Raw genomic sequence first — 16,823 nt, forward strand, 5'->3', positions numbered from 1 at the left:
GTCATGAGAGTTCGAATACCTCTGAAGTTGTGAGCTGACCTGTGTCTGATAGTATATAGTTTTATGCTATCACCAGAGCATCTTTCAGTTAGGCTTGTATGATTCATGTGAAATCTGATCTAAAGCTGTGTAATATCATTCAGAGTCTTAACCTGAAGCATAATTCAAGCCAGAAACCCTTCATCCACCATTTGTCTTTGGTGTACGTTTCTTTCTAAATGGGCTATGACACATACAGGTCACTGAGATCATCATACCGATCACTTTATGATCGCATCTACCTCTATATATACATTCCGCTTATATATCCTGCTTGTCTCCTGAACACACACTCTCTTATGTCCAATAAATGAGACTGACCAGATAAAGGGCTTGACTGTATAGCAAGGTAACATAATACCAAGACATAAACACTACGCCATGAACTTCGATGTTGACTGTATTTTAACTCTTGAGAAGCTCGCCATGGCCGCGAAACTGCCACTCGATGTCAAGGTTTAGGCTTCCATCATCTTAGAAATAAACAACTAAGACCGTGAAAGGGCGTATCAACTCATCATAAGAACCTCGATGTAGAAAGTTTAACAACTCAACTATATATCAGGAGGTGTTCTTTTATTTTTCCTTTACAATAAATCTCATCTCTCTCCTCGAAAACATTACGTCGTTGACACTTTCCAACCATATCATCACTATCGAACTTCACGAACCGCAACATTAAGCCAACCCAACTTTAGTACCAAATGAACGAATCCCTTAAGCATAATCTACAGCAAAGTGTCCTCAAAATGCTTTCAGCCACCGAAAGAGAAGAAACCGATCAAGAAGTCGCAGCTTTTATGGCCGAGTTTGACCACATGTTTGGAGACCACAATGAAGGTATCTTGAATGATGATGCTTCAAAGAGTGGCACTTCAAGCGACGACACCTCAGCAAATGAAACAAACACTCAAGGCACAAAGAAAGGCACACAGGAGGATGCTTCTTTCGAAAAGTCGTCAGTCAGACGCGACAGATTCGCGCACTTGAGCCCGGAGCTCGCCTCCCACGCCAGAGCAATCGAACGCTACAATTTTCTGAAGAGTCACTGTCCCTGGAGCCAGGATGAAGCATTTCTGAACATGATGTGTTCGCTGCACAATCACCCACAGACAATGGGTCTCCCACCTAGTTCAACTGAGCCTTTGGCCGATGAGTCACCCGAGAAAGATGAAGGGACAAGTCTGCGGGAGAGTCAGACCGATGTCCATGCTGAGACCAAGTAGACTTTAGGACATATCCGTGGAGGGATGCTTTGCAGTAGGAGAGAAATGAGGAGGAATCATGAGGGCAGCAGTCGAGTTACGGGAGAAACTGAGTTGTGTGCTCAGTTTAAAGTTTCTTGGTTAGATTATAGACAAGACGTCACTCCCCAAAAAAAAGACTTATCACCATGGCTAAGACTCATGCTTCAATAAAACTGAGATTCACCCATGTCGTGTCACTCATGCTCAGATATCGTGATTTGTAGTGTTTAAAAGAAATTATTTCGCTAAAGTGACTAAACTACTCAGTACAAACATCAAACATAATAAAGACAGCATCCCAATTATGTGTCATCGAGCCTTGAAATTCCTCCCTCTTGTACAATTCGATGCCTGTCCCTTCGTATCGTCTTAACCATGCGCCGGGAACGCCTGACTGCAGACCACGTGCTTCCTTCACAAGCAAAGCTTTCGTCTCCTTGCTTATTGAGTGTCGTAAGGCCGGTTACTTCCATGCAAAGGTGCACGTGGCATGAGCTTTTTCTTGTAATGTGAAATTATCTCTTAAGAAATCAAGACAGCTTTGCCCAGAAGCCCCTAGTTTACAGGGCTCTTGCTCTTCTCGACAGGTGGCTCTGGCTTATCCTTCTCCGTATCGACGTCCATAGCATCGTCGGGTTGTTCGCTCTGAGCCTTTTCCGGTGCCGCTGCAGGCTTATCTGAGTTCTCTTCGGTACTTTTGGGTTCTGTGGTGGGCTCCTTGGTAGTGGATTCGGTGGCCTCTTGGGCAACAGGCTCATCCTTTGAGGCCTTCTCGGTAGGCGCTGAAGGCTCTGCGGGTGCCTCAGGCTCGACCTCTTCCTTCTTGATTGTTGTCTCCTCTGGAGCCGCCGAGTCCTCCATGCCAACATCACCGTCTCCATCCACTTTACTAGCTTCAGGTTCCTTGGCGGGCTCGTCAGGCTTCTCGCTCTCCTTGGGTGGAGCCTCCTTCTCGGCTGGGGCCGGGGCTGAGATGTCGTCGATAGTATCGTCGTTCACATCGTTCACATCGTCGCCAGCTTGCTCCTCAGCAGGTTCGTCAGCGGAGGCACCGTTAGTTACCTTGGCAGGAGGAGCATCGGCATTATCGACATCCATTTCCCCCTTGCGATAATCGGTAAATGTGCGCTTGTTACCATTCTGGCGCGTAGCACCATGCGCCCGAGCCATCTCATCGTCGTCACTGGCTTCAAACTCGTTGTCGTGTTCAACATGCTTGTCCCAACGATGTTCGGTCATGCGAACATCCTTGTTCTCATCCTCATCAAGGTCATCCAACTCGGCCTCCTCCTCATCAGTCATACCGCCGAAGGGCTTTCGGGGTACGTCTTGCAACTGTACTGAAGGAGCAGGTCCGGTTTGTCGAAGGTTGTCGATGACTGAAGCAGTGATCTTCTCGAGGTACTCTCGGCTGTTGGAGTTCTCCATGTTGGAGGATCGCACATTCAGCTCAAAATCGGGAGCATAGTACTGTACCACGTTAGTGGGGGCTTGTCAACACAGGATCAGAGAACTTACTTCGTAGTATTCGTTGTAGGGCAGGGTTCGGTCCATCTCCTTGCCCACAAGAACACCAGTCTCGAAAGCCCAAGTTCGAGCGACGTTGCGCATTGTGTAGCCACCTCCACCGAGAACAAGAGTCGGGAGATTAAAGCTTTTGACATAGTTAACACAGTTGGCGTGGCCGTCCATACTCAGATTGAAGCAACCGAGTCGATCGCCAGACAAACTGTCGCCACCGCATTGGAGAACAACAGCCTCGGGCTGGTAGTACTTCATGACGTTCTCAATGACAGGCTGGAAGATGGACTTGTAGGACACATCGGTGATACCATCTCGAAGGGGAAAGTTGACAGCATAGTTTTTTCCTTGTCCAATACCAGTGTCTCGAAGTTCACCGGTGCCGGGGAAGTACTCTCCGTACTTGTGGAAAGAAACCGTCATGACACGGTCGGTGGTGTAGAAAGCCTCCTCAACACCATCACCATGATGCACGTCAATGTCGATGTAAAGGACCCGCTTTTTGAATCGAAGGAGTTCGAGAATACCGAGGACAATGTCTAAATACCGTGTTAGAACGTGGTACTTGGGATATCTGGGAGAGACAAACCGTTGACGTAGCAGAAACCACTGGCCTCGCACTTCTTGGCGTGGTGAAGACCGCCAGCCCAGTTGATGGCGATGTCGCACTTTTGGCGATTCAGTCGCGCGGCACCCTCCATACTACCACCTGCACTGATACCACAGAACTCGAATAGACCATCGAAAACGGGACAATCGTCACCGACGTTGTATTTTCCTTGCTCTCTCATGAAGCTGTCCATGTTGTCTGGTGTGACCTTTTGTAAGAAATCGATGTAGTCGTCGGTATGGAATTGGGTCATTTCGCCTCGAGTCGCAGGCTTTGCGCGCTACAATTTGTCAGTATGATATTCCAAACCCAATGACACCTAGAGTTCGGTGGAGGCTGAAGAATGGACTCACGTATATCTCCATCTTCTGGTAGAGGTTGTACTGCATAATCAAGCTATGCGCCAACCGAATGCGATGAGGCTTCATGGGATGACCAGTAACATAGGCATAGTTACCAATGTCGGAATCGTAAAAGTAAGCGACCTTCTTGGGGGATGAGCCATTGAGCGCAACCGAGCCGAGCTCGACACGTATATCGTCGCCCATGACTGCGGCTACTCGTGGAGTCGCGAATCTCGGAAAGCGGGTGTAAAAGAAAGGGTTAGATCAAATTTGTGCTCGAAATAAAAGGATCTTGGATATGTATTTCGATGGGAAATTGCTCAGGGAGAGCTCAGCATGATCAAGGGAAAAGTTTAGAGAAGAGTTTGGTAGAATGTGACAAGATTTCGAGAAGAATCTTTGAGTGTAAGTATGTAACTAATGGGCAGAACCACTCACTTACCACTGGCTGATGCGAAGCACATCCCGGGAGCTTGAAAGTCTCCCGTTTACACCGGAATAAATATTGAAGCGCCTCCGTTTAAGTTGATACAAGCCACATTTTTGAGTCCCTCGCATGCGGTACGCCACAGAGAGCGGAATTAGCTCAAGCACGTGACGTGACTGACTAAGCTTCTCAGCTGTGGCTCCCAGGCTGCCGGGCTGGCGTCAACGTCAACTACCTTCACCAAGCTCCCGATCGATCATAGCAACGCCAACCCTCCATCACCGCCCACATCAACATCAACACCTGCACGCTACTCTTGTCGACGAATTACTCTACCCGTATATCATCCATAGCCATTTCAACACACCGTCGATATCATGGAGCGCTTCAGGAGTTTACTTGGTGGCGGTGGAATGGGCCTTGGAGGAGCTGCACACGGCACTGTAAGCTATCACCTCCTTCATATGAGCTCCCTGATGGAGTGTGCTTTGCAATTCTGAGCTTAGCTAACCTTGATGACTGTAGGATAACACAAACCTGATTGACAACTCCGAAACGGTCTATATCTCTTCCCTTGCCCTACTCAAAATGCTTCGACACGGTCGCGCAGGTGTGCCCATGGAAGTCATGGGTCTGATGCTTGGCGAGTTTGTGGATGACTTCACTGTAAAGGTTATGGACGTGTTTGCCATGCCACAAAGCGGTACCGGTGTCAGTGTCGAGGCTGTGGACCCCGTTTTCCAGACCAAGATGATGGACATGCTTAGGCAAACAGGAAGGTTAGTTGATTAGGGTATCGCATTTGTTGTCATTGTCTAACGGATTCAACAGACCTGAGTCGGTCGTCGGATGGTACCACTCGCATCCCGGTTTCGGTTGCTGGCTTTCTTCCGTTGATATCAACACACAGCAGTCATTCGAGCAACTGAACCCCCGCGCCGTTGCCGTCGTCATTGATCCTATCCAGTCCGTGAAGGGCAAAGTCGTTATTGACGCTTTCCGACTCATCAACCCCCAGCTCTTGATGCTTGGACAAGAGCCCCGACAGAGTACTAGCAACTTGGGTCACCTCAACAAGCCCTCGATCCAGGCTCTCATCCACGGCTTGAACCGACACTACTACTCGATTGGAATCAACTACCGCAAGACCGCGCTCGAAGAGAACATGCTCATGAACCTACACAAGCACGTTTGGACCGAAGCTCTGGAGATGGACGACTTCCGACATGAGGGTTGCAAGAACAAGGACAGACTGCAACAGCTGGTCTCATTGGCGGATGGCTACGAGAAGCGCGTAAAGGAGGAGACTGAGCTTACTAAGGATCAGCTCAAGACTCGCTACGTTGGCAAGTTGGATCCCAAGAAGCATCTCGAGGATGTTGGCCAGGAGCTCATTGAGGACAACATTGTCTCTGTGTCGAGACAAATGATCGACAAGGAGGCCACCATGCCCAGGAAGGAGGGGCAAGCAGGGTCCAAGGGGCAAGTGAACGGCGAACAAATGGACGTGGAAGAGGAGTTATAAGCGAGAGGAAACGAACAGGTACCTTCAACAAGAAATAACGAGGCCACGGGATGGACTTGTAAGATTAATGGGCGTTGGCGGTCGGGACGGAAGAATTAGAGACCTACCTAGCCATGTCACGAATTATTGCACAAGGTTAGCATGATAGCATGCATGAATTAATTCCGCGTGTACTTTTTTTTTCGTTCAGTGAGTTTATGTGCGGAGATGATCGTAGATGGTGTTCATAGGCTGTGAGCGCTGTAAGTGCTGGGTATTATGCTTGTTGAAGATTGCTGGACGCTGAACACAGCTACTCGTGCGTAGAACAAAGATCTCGACGTCTCTATAAAGGCGAAAGTTGCGTATCATTCTCTTCTTTTTTTAAAATTCCCTTTTTGAAAGCTGCGCTCATATTGACAAACTGCATATTTCGACATTCAGCTATTGCTTGTTTAATCTAGAGCCACACTGAAGACAAAGACAACCACAGCCACCAGAAGCAGCTCGCCATCACGGAATATCTTCAAAGCAGTTCAGTCATTTCTTACAAGAGCGCATACTTAGATTTGATATCTATAAAAGCAGGTGAGTTCTTACTCTTCGCTTTCGCCTGAAAGAGCCGTAGATTTGTTCAAGCGATCATGAGTTCTCGAACAAGTCTACGCTCAATCCTGCGCGGTTGGTTTGCGACGGACAAGTATTCTGACACTGACTCAGAACCGGATGTCCGTATAGAATCAGTTAGAGGTGAGTGTCCTCTACCAGACCGAAATCACCGGCGACACAGAAGGGAAAGGAATAATCCATTTGGGTTGCCCAAGAAGCGAACTTATTGCAGTCATTGCCACGGTACTAATGGTTACGGAGACAATGATTTTTCCAGGCGAGTTGAGGCAAAAAAGAAAAGAAGTCACAAGGATCAACACGCGTCAGGCGGGCAGCAGCATCGTCTTAGTGAGCAATCGAAGCCTCTGCCTGTGGTTCCACGTCAACGGCGTCCCCCACCAGCAAGAGGCCAACGGACTCCATCAGAGGATACATCCCTGCAAAGGGAGGGCCACAATCAGAAACAGAGACATAAACGCAGCAATGTTGTTGATACCCGATTAATAAACGCGTCAAAGCAGCAGCTGAGCCAGAAGAAGCATGGTATACATACTATCTATCAACAGGATCAGGATCAGGCACTGGACCAGGGGAGCAACGAAGCCATCTTCCTCTCCGACGACCGCTCAATGAACCGCGAGGCCGTATCAGAGGTAGTCGACATGATAGCCCAGCGCTTTAGCCACATCCCCTACGCCGTTAGCGGTCTCGCGGCCATGGTCTACTACGGCTACGAGGCGAGGCCGTACAGAGTGAGCATCGTGTGTCCCGAGCACACGCGCGAGAACCAAAAGTGCTGGGCCAGGGCGCAGGGCATGATCCCCATCCCGCGCCAGCGACACGTCTGGGGCGTCGCGACCTCTGACGGCATCCTCCAGCAGATCCGCGTGAGGTTTCCCTACGATTTCAACGAGATGCATGCCCTAAAAATAGGCACCGCTGGCAGCCTCCCCGTCTCCATGTTGTCGCTAGCGGGGCTGGCTGATGAGCTTGCGAGGACCTATGTTAATGAGCTCAAGCACTCGGACCACGACAGGCAGGAGAATCTGGCACACGAGATGATCTGGATCCTCAAGAGAATCATCCAGTGCAGATTACCTGAGCATGCCCTGCGGCCCGAGAGGATACCGCACCTTATCAGGGAGACGTTCTGGCTGCCCTTTACGCTATCCTATCCAGAAACGGTGCCTCTATTTGCAAAGGCGGGATGGAGCATTCCCGACGAGGGATGGCATTGAGATGAACTGAGCTGAGATGACATGCGATGAATGAGACTGAGCGACATGGGAATGATTTGGAGTTTCGGGCTACGGAGGCACAGTACGACACGACACGACACGACACGGCACACAGCATGGATATGGGATATGGATCTGGATTTGGATTATGGTTACGCTTATGGGGTTAAAGTTTGGTTACAGCTACGCATCACATGATACCCTAGATAGATGTTTTTTTTTATTTATTTCCTTCGTTTCTAATGATAAGACGACAAAGAATGTAGACTGAGAGATTTATTTTCTATCACAAGTTTAGAGATTAGGCAATTTATTCACATCCCAAAACAGCAATAGTACTTCGCAAAAATATCTTTATTTGTGAGAGCAATCCAGTATCCCCATGTAGCCATACTCAGCTTCTCTGGCTGTTGGTGTTTCCAAGGCCATCTCTGCCCATTATTCCGAAAACGAACCTCTCTACTCCCAAACTCCAATCTCAAGAAGTGACCCAAGCGATCTCAGTTACGGGACTTCCACGCCTTGACTACATGGCCGACGGTGAACTCTCCGTAGTTCTTGATATAGCTCAAGTGTACGGAGAGATCCTTACCACCGGCCTCGCAGTACGGGTCGCCCTTGTCGCAGATGGAGACGGTCTTGCTAGCGATGGCATTGCAGCCGATGGGAAGTTTACGTGGGAAGATCTGGAAGATGTCAGCTGTGTTCATGATGTGTTTGCCAGTTAATACTTACACCACTGCCTTCACTCGTTCCGACAAGGAATGGCTGCCCTTCGGTGAGACTTGGATCACCCATGGCAATGATGGCGGCAACTGTCAAAGGTCAGTCATCTCTCAAGTTTGTGCTCCGTGAATGTATCTCACTGTTGTCGGTGATATAGGCTGGCTGAGAAAGGGTGCCGGGAAAACCTTCGGAGCTGGCACCACACATCGTGTCCATGGTAACGTGCGCTCCCTAAGAATCGTTAACATTATCCACAAGATCAAAGATGGGAACTTACCTGAGAGTATCCCATGAGGATAAGGTCGGTATCCGGGCAGTTCTTGACATAGTTGTGGATCACCGAGGTCATGGTTCGAACACCCTCAGTTTGGGACTCGACATACTCAGCATACAGGGCAGGATAGACGAGGGCCTCCATGTCAGACCCAGGGATAAGCTTGAGGATTTCCTCAGCGAGGACCCCCATCGCACCAGGGCCCTGAGGCTCGAGGCTGCCGCGGGCAACGACGAGATGAGCGCCATTGGCGCAGGTGATAGCGTTGGCAGTGGTGTTGGCTGTAGCCAGAGCCAGGAGGAGGCTCACGATGAGCATGAAGGCAATCATGGTGATGATATTGCTGATAAGAATTCTGGTAGATGTAATCAGAATGAAGTCTATGAAGGTATAATGAAGAAGTGATCACTTTATGTGTAGTTGTTGGTTGTGATCAGGTTTGATAGAGTGGAAGTCACGATGAAAGTGAGAAGAAGAGGAAAGGAGGAAGAGCGGATGAAAGAACAGAGGAAGAATATATAAGGTAGCCTCTCCTTGGCGGCTGCCACTGCCAATTCGCAGTGGAAGCCGCAGCATTAGAACGCGATGACTGACAGTGGTAGACAGCGATAGCAACTCACGATCTAATATCCATCTTCAAGATAGTAGAGCAGCGGCGTAGCAGTGGCAGACCCACAACAGCACTCTAGAAGCTCTAGTGAAGGTTGGAAAAAGCAAAACCGTGGACCTCGACTGTCAAATCGCATCTTTGCAACTTTTGCGGTTCGGCTGCAGGGACTGGGGTAGATCGATGGTACCGGACTTGTTTCTTGATTCGGTCACTATATAGTCTGCGTAACTCGACAACAGACGGGTTTATATAGGAAATACTAATTTATAGAGCAGTGCGATGAAAAGAAAGTATATATGACATGTCCAACGACCGCACTAAAACAGCCAACTCTGCCTTTTATATCATTATATTGTGTGTTTGTGCAAGTGGGGAGACTCAACATTGGTTTCTGTCAACTTGCTAGGGTTGGAATTGGATATCAATGTTTGCGAGGATTACAATATGATTAAACATGTTTTTGATACCTGGGCTATTTGTTGCCAAGATTGTACTTGACGTAGTTGGTTTGCCTGGTTTACCATGGTCATTAATAACAATCCATGGGAGCTTACCCCTATTCCTAATAACAAAGTTGTGCAGTAAGTACTACAGGCCACTTACATCGCAAATTACTTCAACTGTAGCTGAGCAATCCAGGATATGTTGCTGGGTTAGTGACGATATTTGATAGATCGATTTCAGTCTTATCTGTTACTATACCAACGCCAAAAGACGAGAACCCAGCCAAGTTAGGATGCTAGGCTCTGTGGAACATGCCAACAGCATAGTCAGCAGCAGCATGCCCATATGCAGTTACGTAGTTCATGTGAGTTCTCAAGTCATGACCACCAGCCTCGCAGAAAGGATCACCGGCGTCACAGAAAGACACTGTTTTGTCCGAAACACATTTGCATCCTTCGGGTTTCTGACGGGGAAATATCTAGCAATTCTAGTCAGCTGCCGCTTGTGTCCAGTGTGTTCATGAGGACTTACACCATTGCCAACACTACTTCCAACGTGAAAGGGTTGACCTTTGGTAGTGCTTGGATCCCCCATGAGAACAACAGCTGCAACTTGGAGGAGATTAGAATGTATAAGTGATGGAGATTTGTGGCTCTTTTGACTGACTGTTGTTGGTAATGGCGGAAGGTGAAGGCTTGGTAGGGAGGAACCCGATGGAACTCGCACCACACATCACATCGGCAATGACATGGGCGCCCTGCATAAGAGAGTCAGTAAAGAACAACCATACGCTTCTTGATGGGCTCAAGGTGATATCTAGATGGACTGACCTGCGAGAATCCGAGTAGAATAATCTTTGTCTTGGGACAGACCGTAACATACTGCGCCAGCACAACAGAAAGAGCCGCCACACCCTCCATCTGTGAAGGCTGATAGGGATTATAGATGGCTGGATATTCTAGAGATATGATATCGGAGTGGTGGATCCTTTGATGGATTTGCTGAGCAACTGCTCCGATGATGCCTGGCCCCCGAGGTTCCAGACTGCCTCTGGCCACAATGATGTGAGCTCCGGAGACACAGCTGGTGTTTCCAGGCTGGCCGTATTCTTGACAAGCAACCAAGGTTGCAAACAGAATGAGGTATCTGAGGATGAAGAGCATCGCCAGAAGCTCCCGGAGACTAACAAGACTAGAGATTAGACCAACAGCCGACAGACAAACATGGGATTGGGAAACTTACAGCAATCCCAATCTTAGAGGAGAATAGACAAATGAAGCTCAGTACTATTGAAATGATTGTAATTAATGAAAACTGATGAAGCTGAAGTCGAGTAGTAGCTCAATTTGCTAACTGACTTTGGTCAACGGAACGCGTGGAAACAGGAAAGGAGGAAAAGGATAAGAAACAAGATAAAGACAAAGAAACAAACGAAGACAAATGAACGGATAGACACACAGTATGAGCTGAGCCCACATTCCGTTTGGTTGTGCATTGCAAACAGATACATATATATCAATCAATGCTTGACTGCAAGTGAGTTACCTCATCAAGCCTGTCTCACAGCCAAGCGATGTAAGTCAAGGATATCGCCAATATCAAACGCCATCCGATCAGACTTCACGGGAATAAAACGAAAAGACTTGACTTAAACTGCCGTCGAACTTTCTAATCATTGGGCATGTAAGTGCCCGAGCAGGCATGTCTCAATATTTGGCGTTTCAACCCGGCAAAAAAGCAACCATGTCAACCCGTGGCACTAAAAAGACCAGGACACGGAAGAGCAAACTCAGCTCTTTACTCCCACAAACCAAACAATCAAAGGCCATTTCTGCATCCAATTGGTCCATCTATCATGCCTTCGTTGGAAGACATGTTACAAGCGCCAGACGCTACAGTCCGTGCCATTCTCCGAGCTCTGTGCCAAGATATTGACACCCGATCCCGTGCACGCAGCTACTTTGAGACCCTAGAAGCTGTCAATGATTCTTCCGACACCCGCAAACGCAAAGCGGAGGATGAGCTTAGCATCTGTGTCCAATGTGACGAGGCCTTTTACATAAACGATAACAATGATAAAGATGCTTGTTGCTACCATTGGGGTAAGAAATTAACGCTTTCAGCTCAGAAACACGGGAGCTGACATGTACGCTTCAGGAGAGCTTGAGGTTGACTATGATGCCGATATTTGGGCAGACCACGATGAGAATTGTCACGGGACTATAGACACAGAGTCAATGCGCGCGGAATACCCCGAAGGATTTGTTTGGAATTGCTGTGATGAACCTGGCGATGAGGATGGCTGTTACCATGGGCGGCATGAAGCTGATCCAACTAAGTCAAGGAGAGCGTCGGGCGAAGAGCCAAGTGACATGGAGGATTATAACGACGACGATGGTGTTTAGGTAGGCAGCAAGAGCCCAGTGTCTCCCAAATTCCAATTCATCATGGAAAAGACTATCAAGTTCCTTCTTTATTGTGATTGTCAGCTTGGAAGAATCTGGGAAGTTGCGACAATGTCTCTCTACTTACCCCTGCATATCACCCTGACACTAATAAAACAAGCTCCGAACTACACTACCTATTCCAACTTCAAGGCGTCACTTTACTTACACCAACATATCCAACTCACTTCATCTCATACTAAAAACATCTCAATCGCCAAAATGTCCTTCACACTAGAACAGGAAATGGTCCATCTCGCACCGGAGCAACACGTCCGCGCAATCCTCCTCGCCCTCCTCGACGACCCTCCGTCAATGCCCGCGCCCTAAACCACTACCGCCGCCTGAAAGCCGCCGACAATCCAATCACTGGCCTCAAGCGCAAAGCCATGAACGATTTGTTTGTCTGTATTCAGTGTGACCAGGCGTTTACCCACCAAGATAACACTGAGACGTCGTGTTGTTACCATCCAGGTACGTTAACCAGGCACTGCTTTTCTGTGCGCATGTTTGCTGATGACGTTAGGGGATCTTGATGTTGATAACACGGGGAATTTCTGGGCGGATCATGATGAGGATTGTCATGGGGAGATTGATACGCCTGAGATGAGAGAGGAGATGCCCGACGGATTCCGCTGGACGTGCTGTGACAAATTGGGTGGACGAAAAGGCTGTACCAAGGGAAAGCATCAAGCTGATCCGGCAAAGTCACGGAGGGGTGGAAATGTTCCGTCTGGCGGTGACCTGAGGAAGAACAATGGTTCACATTACCCAGTTTCAGACGAGGACACTGAAGAGGAGGAAGAAGGCGACGAGGAGTATTGAATCAGTTCAATTATATAACTTGACGATAAACATACATCTCTAACATCCAAGCAAGTATATCTTCAGTCTTAAAACCGTGTCATTCAATACGTAAACGAGACCCCCAAACTCCCAACCTATGGATGTTCGATATTGCACAACGCAATGCTGTCACAACCTCTCCTCACGACATCAACAAAGATACACGCAGAGAGAGATTATAAATATCAAGAGACAAGAGCCCTGCTGATTCATACATAGCCCCTGGCCTTTGACAAATATTACATGACATAAAACGTTGCAAATAATCTTGAGTCCTAAAATGATCCGGGCTATATCGTTAGCCGTGCCAATCACCCGGTACTCCTTGCGCCTGAATGCACTTCAAATAATATGTTTCCTCCTCTGTCATGGATGCTGAATAAATGTACCCCCGTGACAATATCTGGTGCCACTTGTCATCCTCCATCTTTCCAAAAACAAATGTCAATTTGGAAACAGTCACACCCCAGACTCATGGTCTCTAAGTCATCTATGTTGTTCAAACATAAAAGGAAGCTCTGAAGAGTGCCGCCGCAGAGGCGTTGGCCTTGGCGACACTGTGCCATCGAGGCTCAAACGCTTGGGTGTTGTTGTTCCTGAACCATCGGCTGAGTCTACATCATTGGGCTCCTATACCCCCATGACAGGAACCTTCTTGTTTCGCTTACCCAGGAGGGTAGCGTTGTCAAGGTTGAGCTCGAATGCTCCTCGCTGGCGATTGCGTTCACGTACCTGCTGTCGAGCAGCCGCGGCGACTGTTGCCGAATGTTGGCCGTAACCTCTCTCAGCACGCTCCCGCTCACGACCCCGAGATTGTTGCTGTTGCTCTTGATCTCGGATGTTGGCCTTTCGCATACTTTGCTCAAGGGCCTGAGTCGCTGCGTTGGGCTTGGCACCGGTGTTATCTTGACCATCGATCTGCATGACATCATCGTCTTCATCTTCCTCGTTGAGGCCGCCGAGGAAGCGTGCTGGTGTGCCCTTGGGGCCAATCTGCGCCCTTCGCTTGCCCTCTTCCTCCTGACGATGGACAGCATAACCGACATCGAAGACCTCACGCAGGTTAACAGCGCCAGGAGATCGGAAGTCGTATCGCTTGCCAGACTCTTCGAATTTCGTAGCATCAAAGGCCCGGAGCATACCATCAGACTTCTTCATCTCATCTCGGGGAGTAGGTCCGTTTCCGGCAATCCATGGGTGAGCGAGGAACTCGGTAATCGTAAATCGCTTCTCAGGATCCACAGTCAAGAGATGGCTGATAAGATCCTGGGCAGACTTTGAGATCTCGTCCCACCATGGAGACAAGAAAGTGTATTGACCCTTGGCAACTTTCTCAGTGAGCACCTCGATACTTTCATCGTAGAATGGTGGGAAACCGCAAAGCAGAGTGTATAGCACACATCCTAGCGCCCACATATCGACAGACTTGGAGTATCGCTCGTCCTTTACGATCTCAGGCGCTGTGTAGCCAACAGTTCCGCAAGGCGTCATTGTCTGGTTATCCCAAACAATCTTGGAGAGACCAAAATCGGCGATCTTGATGCGACCGATACCACCGGCACCTTGGCCGGGAATGAACTCGCCCTCATCAACCTTGTCCTCATCGCCGGGCTGCTTAGGCTTCGGGTGCTTAGAGGGCACCATAGGAATGGGCTCAAACAGAATGTTCTCGGGCTTGATGTCGCTGGTTGGGGTGTTAGTGATGATTCCAAGGCCGTGCAGAGGCGAATGACGTCAGGAGGGGCATCACCACTTCTGACATCAAGCGGCCCAAAAAAGAGTCATGACTTACCGATGAACAACACCCTTCTCCTCGTGGAGATATTCAAGAGCCTTAGCCACTTGAACAATGACGTGTCGAGAAAGCTCCTCGCTAAAATATGTCAAGCGGACGATCTGGTGGAAAAGTTCACCACCAGGGGCTAGCTCCAGAATGATGTAATAATATTGCCTCGATTCGGAGAATTCGACGAGCTTGATAATATTGGGGTGGTCAAGTTGGCGCATAATCTGGACCTCCTTCAAGATATTTGATCGCTGCAGGAGTGTCAGTGTTCTGCCTCGCATTTCCTCGAGTCTAAAGGCTGGCCACCCCCGCCATCAAGACAGCAGGAACTGACTTTAGACGGGAACAGCGTCGGCCTGGACATAGGAAAGAAATAGTAACGTAAGGAGAATCTTCTCGCACCTCTGCTGCCTTCGGGACTTTCTTAAAGTCTGGATGTAAATGCTTATTGCCCTATGAGAGGGGACAACCCCGTGTTGGTAAATGGGGACCCAAAGAAAGAGAAAGCAGACGAATGAAAAGCACTAGAAATATCAAAACAAAAGGAGATAGGGCGACAGACACAGACGACCCCAGTGTTTGCTTACCTGCATACTGTTCATCTCGTACTTGCGTACTACTTTGATGGCGACCTCGCCTTGCTGTCCTGTTGTGTCGCGGGCACGGTAAACATTGCTGAAGGCACCGTCACCCATCTTGTCGACGAGTTCCCAACGCTCGAGGCCGGGGTAACGAGGGAATTTGCTCTTGCTGGCATTCTCCTCAGCAATGAGCTTGGCGAGCTTCTCATCATCGACGCGCTTCTTGCTCTTGCTGCGTGAGTAATCGTCATCGCCATATTCGTTTCCGGGCTCCTGTGCCCTTGCGTAGTTGGTATTACTGGGATCTGATGCTGTCTTGTGCTGGACTGCGGGCGCCTGTTGCTGTTCTGTCTTGCGTGGAGACTCTTCAGGAGCAGCGGCACGAGCTTGCTTGCCTAAGCAACCATTGTCAGCGTCTGTCTCATAAAAACGGGCCAAACTTGGCAGAATAGTGGGCTAGAATATACCGTGCCGGATAAAGTTCTTGAGTTGCTGAATGGTAGACATGGCTGGAGAAATTGCCGCCTAGGCGCGACAGTCGCCTTTGAGAGAAAAAGTCGTGAGGTCTTGAGCGAACTTTGGTAGCAGGTATTGGGCGATTGGACGTCTTTGAGAGCAGTAGTTGCTTCTAATGTGCAGTGCAACTAAAAACAGGTTCGCCGGTCTGGCCTAGAGCTATTCCGTCTTGGAGTTGTAGCGAGTCGGATCGTAAACGTGAGCCTTGTTTGGTGTGTCGCAAAGCGCGGGCAATATTATTATAAAAGACGAAGTGGGATAGATTTCTTGATGGAAGCAGGAAAACAGGGTTGGACTGCTCTGTGGACGATGCGGGGTTTAGCAGGTCTGTCTACTCTAGCGGACGGGAGCGTTTCTTGTTTGACGTTTGATGTGAGGGTGTCGTAGAAAGTCGAGTAGTCAGTGAAGAGATGAGTAATGGTTAACGTTGTGTGTGAGTCGAAAAGCGACACAGATGTTGGAGGATGGAGAAGAAAGAGAAAAGAGAAGTCGTCCCAAGAGAAGAAACCAGGAAAAGGAAATCGATTGGGATAAAAGTGCCTTGCGCTGTTGGTTGCTTGTTTTTGTTCGAGGCAATGCAAGGTCAGGTAAGGTTAGGTAGAGCCTGGTTTCTTTTTGACGGGGGGAGGACCGAGATTTGAGAGGTGACGAAAGGGAAAGGGTGGGCAGCCCACTTGGAGTGGCAGCCCAGATTTTAGCAGGATTCTAGGCCAACGCCAGGCGGATTGAGTGGGGATGGGGGGCGTTTCCCAGCGGGAAACCTTGGAAAACACAGGGGTTCGTAGGTCGAATTCAGTGTGCTAGGAAATTGCTAGGAGCCCGGGCAGTCGAATAACTGTCCACTGGTCTGGGGGAGTGAGGTCACTGAGTGAACAAGAGAGGTCAGTCTCGGAGACTTTTGCCCTGAATGTGCTGAATGTTATGGTTACAGCTGAAACAGAGGATTTGTAAGACGCTGCTGGCGAGTGAAGGTGAATGACAATGGATGCCAAAGCTAAAGAGACGACGATGTAAATACAGTCCAGGGCACTCCAGTCAGTCAGTAGTGGTGATATCG

General features: G+C 48.9%; 9 protein-coding genes across 14 annotated transcripts; 5 read left to right on the forward strand and 4 right to left on the reverse strand.

Annotated features, from left to right (window-relative positions):
* Window positions 1–788: 788 nt before the first annotated feature.
* FVEG_00401 (hypothetical protein) lies at window positions 789–1,412 on the forward strand (the record flags this gene model as incomplete). Its single annotated transcript, XM_018886863.1, has 1 exon — window positions 789–1,412. One exon carries the CDS (start codon window positions 789–791, stop codon window positions 1,263–1,265), a length of 477 nt encoding a protein of 158 aa, XP_018742512.1. The 3' UTR covers window positions 1,266–1,412.
* Window positions 1,413–1,445: 33 nt separating this feature from the next.
* FVEG_00400 (histone deacetylase 1/2) lies at window positions 1,446–4,199 on the reverse strand. The gene is made up of 4 exons (XM_018886862.1): window positions 3,771–4,199; window positions 3,397–3,697; window positions 2,805–3,346; window positions 1,446–2,756 (listed from the first exon to the last, which is right to left on the reverse strand). The coding sequence occupies exons 1-4, from the start codon at window positions 3,963–3,965 to the stop codon at window positions 1,842–1,844; spliced, it is 1,953 nt and encodes a 650-aa protein (XP_018742511.1). The 5' UTR covers window positions 3,966–4,199; the 3' UTR covers window positions 1,446–1,841.
* A 213-nt stretch (window positions 4,200–4,412) lies between these two features.
* FVEG_00399 (26S proteasome regulatory subunit rpn11) lies at window positions 4,413–5,901 on the forward strand. The gene is made up of 3 exons (XM_018886861.1): window positions 4,413–4,631; window positions 4,714–4,967; window positions 5,020–5,901. The coding sequence occupies exons 1-3, from the start codon at window positions 4,566–4,568 to the stop codon at window positions 5,711–5,713; spliced, it is 1,014 nt and encodes a 337-aa protein (XP_018742510.1). The 5' UTR covers window positions 4,413–4,565; the 3' UTR covers window positions 5,714–5,901.
* A 435-nt stretch (window positions 5,902–6,336) lies between these two features.
* FVEG_00398 (hypothetical protein) lies at window positions 6,337–8,982 on the forward strand (the record flags this gene model as incomplete). The annotated part of the gene is made up of 2 exons (XM_018886860.1): window positions 6,337–8,363; window positions 8,423–8,982. One exon carries the CDS (start codon window positions 6,337–6,339, stop codon window positions 7,537–7,539), a length of 1,203 nt encoding a protein of 400 aa, XP_018742508.1. The 3' UTR covers window positions 7,540–8,363; window positions 8,423–8,982.
* FVEG_00397 (hypothetical protein) lies at window positions 7,979–8,869 on the reverse strand (the record flags this gene model as incomplete). Its single annotated transcript, XM_018886859.1, has 4 exons — window positions 7,979–8,225; window positions 8,275–8,354; window positions 8,406–8,496; window positions 8,543–8,869. 4 exons carry the CDS (start codon window positions 8,867–8,869, stop codon window positions 8,040–8,042), a joined length of 684 nt encoding a protein of 227 aa, XP_018742509.1. The 3' UTR covers window positions 7,979–8,039.
* An 832-nt stretch (window positions 8,983–9,814) lies between the features above and the next one.
* Window positions 9,815–10,756, reverse strand: FVEG_00396 (hypothetical protein; the record flags this gene model as incomplete). The annotated part of the gene is made up of 4 exons (XM_018886858.1): window positions 9,815–10,071; window positions 10,125–10,204; window positions 10,260–10,350; window positions 10,424–10,756. The coding sequence occupies 4 exons, from the start codon at window positions 10,754–10,756 to the stop codon at window positions 9,889–9,891; spliced, it is 687 nt and encodes a 228-aa protein (XP_018742507.1). The 3' UTR covers window positions 9,815–9,888.
* Window positions 10,757–11,401: 645 nt separating this feature from the next.
* FVEG_00395 (hypothetical protein) lies at window positions 11,402–12,044 on the forward strand. Its single transcript, XM_018886857.1, has 2 exons — window positions 11,402–11,695; window positions 11,751–12,044. The coding sequence occupies exons 1-2, from the start codon at window positions 11,449–11,451 to the stop codon at window positions 11,996–11,998; spliced, it is 495 nt and encodes a 164-aa protein (XP_018742506.1). The 5' UTR covers window positions 11,402–11,448; the 3' UTR covers window positions 11,999–12,044.
* Window positions 11,683–16,823, reverse strand: FVEG_00394 (CAMK/CAMK1/CAMK1-RCK protein kinase). Of its 6 annotated transcripts, none has more exons than XM_018886853.1 (5): window positions 15,718–16,823; window positions 15,257–15,645; window positions 14,676–14,920; window positions 12,126–14,567; window positions 11,683–12,064 (listed from the first exon to the last, which is right to left on the reverse strand). In XM_018886853.1, the coding sequence occupies exons 1-4, from the start codon at window positions 15,755–15,757 to the stop codon at window positions 13,514–13,516; spliced, it is 1,728 nt and encodes a 575-aa protein (XP_018742501.1). In that variant the 5' UTR covers window positions 15,758–16,823; the 3' UTR covers window positions 11,683–12,064; window positions 12,126–13,513. The 6 variants fall into 6 exon arrangements, with proteins under 6 accessions (XP_018742501.1, XP_018742499.1, XP_018742500.1 ...); XM_018886851.1 differs by adding an exon at window positions 15,072–15,122 and having other exon boundaries at window positions 11,683–14,567; XM_018886852.1 differs by having other exon boundaries at window positions 11,683–14,567.
* On the forward strand, window positions 12,184–12,906 carry FVEG_14652 (hypothetical protein). Its single transcript, XM_018903597.1, has 2 exons — window positions 12,184–12,511; window positions 12,564–12,906. Exons 1-2 carry the CDS (start codon window positions 12,427–12,429, stop codon window positions 12,860–12,862), a joined length of 384 nt encoding a protein of 127 aa, XP_018742505.1. The 5' UTR covers window positions 12,184–12,426; the 3' UTR covers window positions 12,863–12,906.

Source organism: Fusarium verticillioides, chromosome 1, assembly GCF_000149555.1.
Source record: "Fusarium verticillioides 7600 chromosome 1, whole genome shotgun sequence".
In the NCBI taxonomy this organism is placed as follows: domain Eukaryota; kingdom Fungi; phylum Ascomycota; class Sordariomycetes; order Hypocreales; family Nectriaceae; genus Fusarium; species Fusarium verticillioides.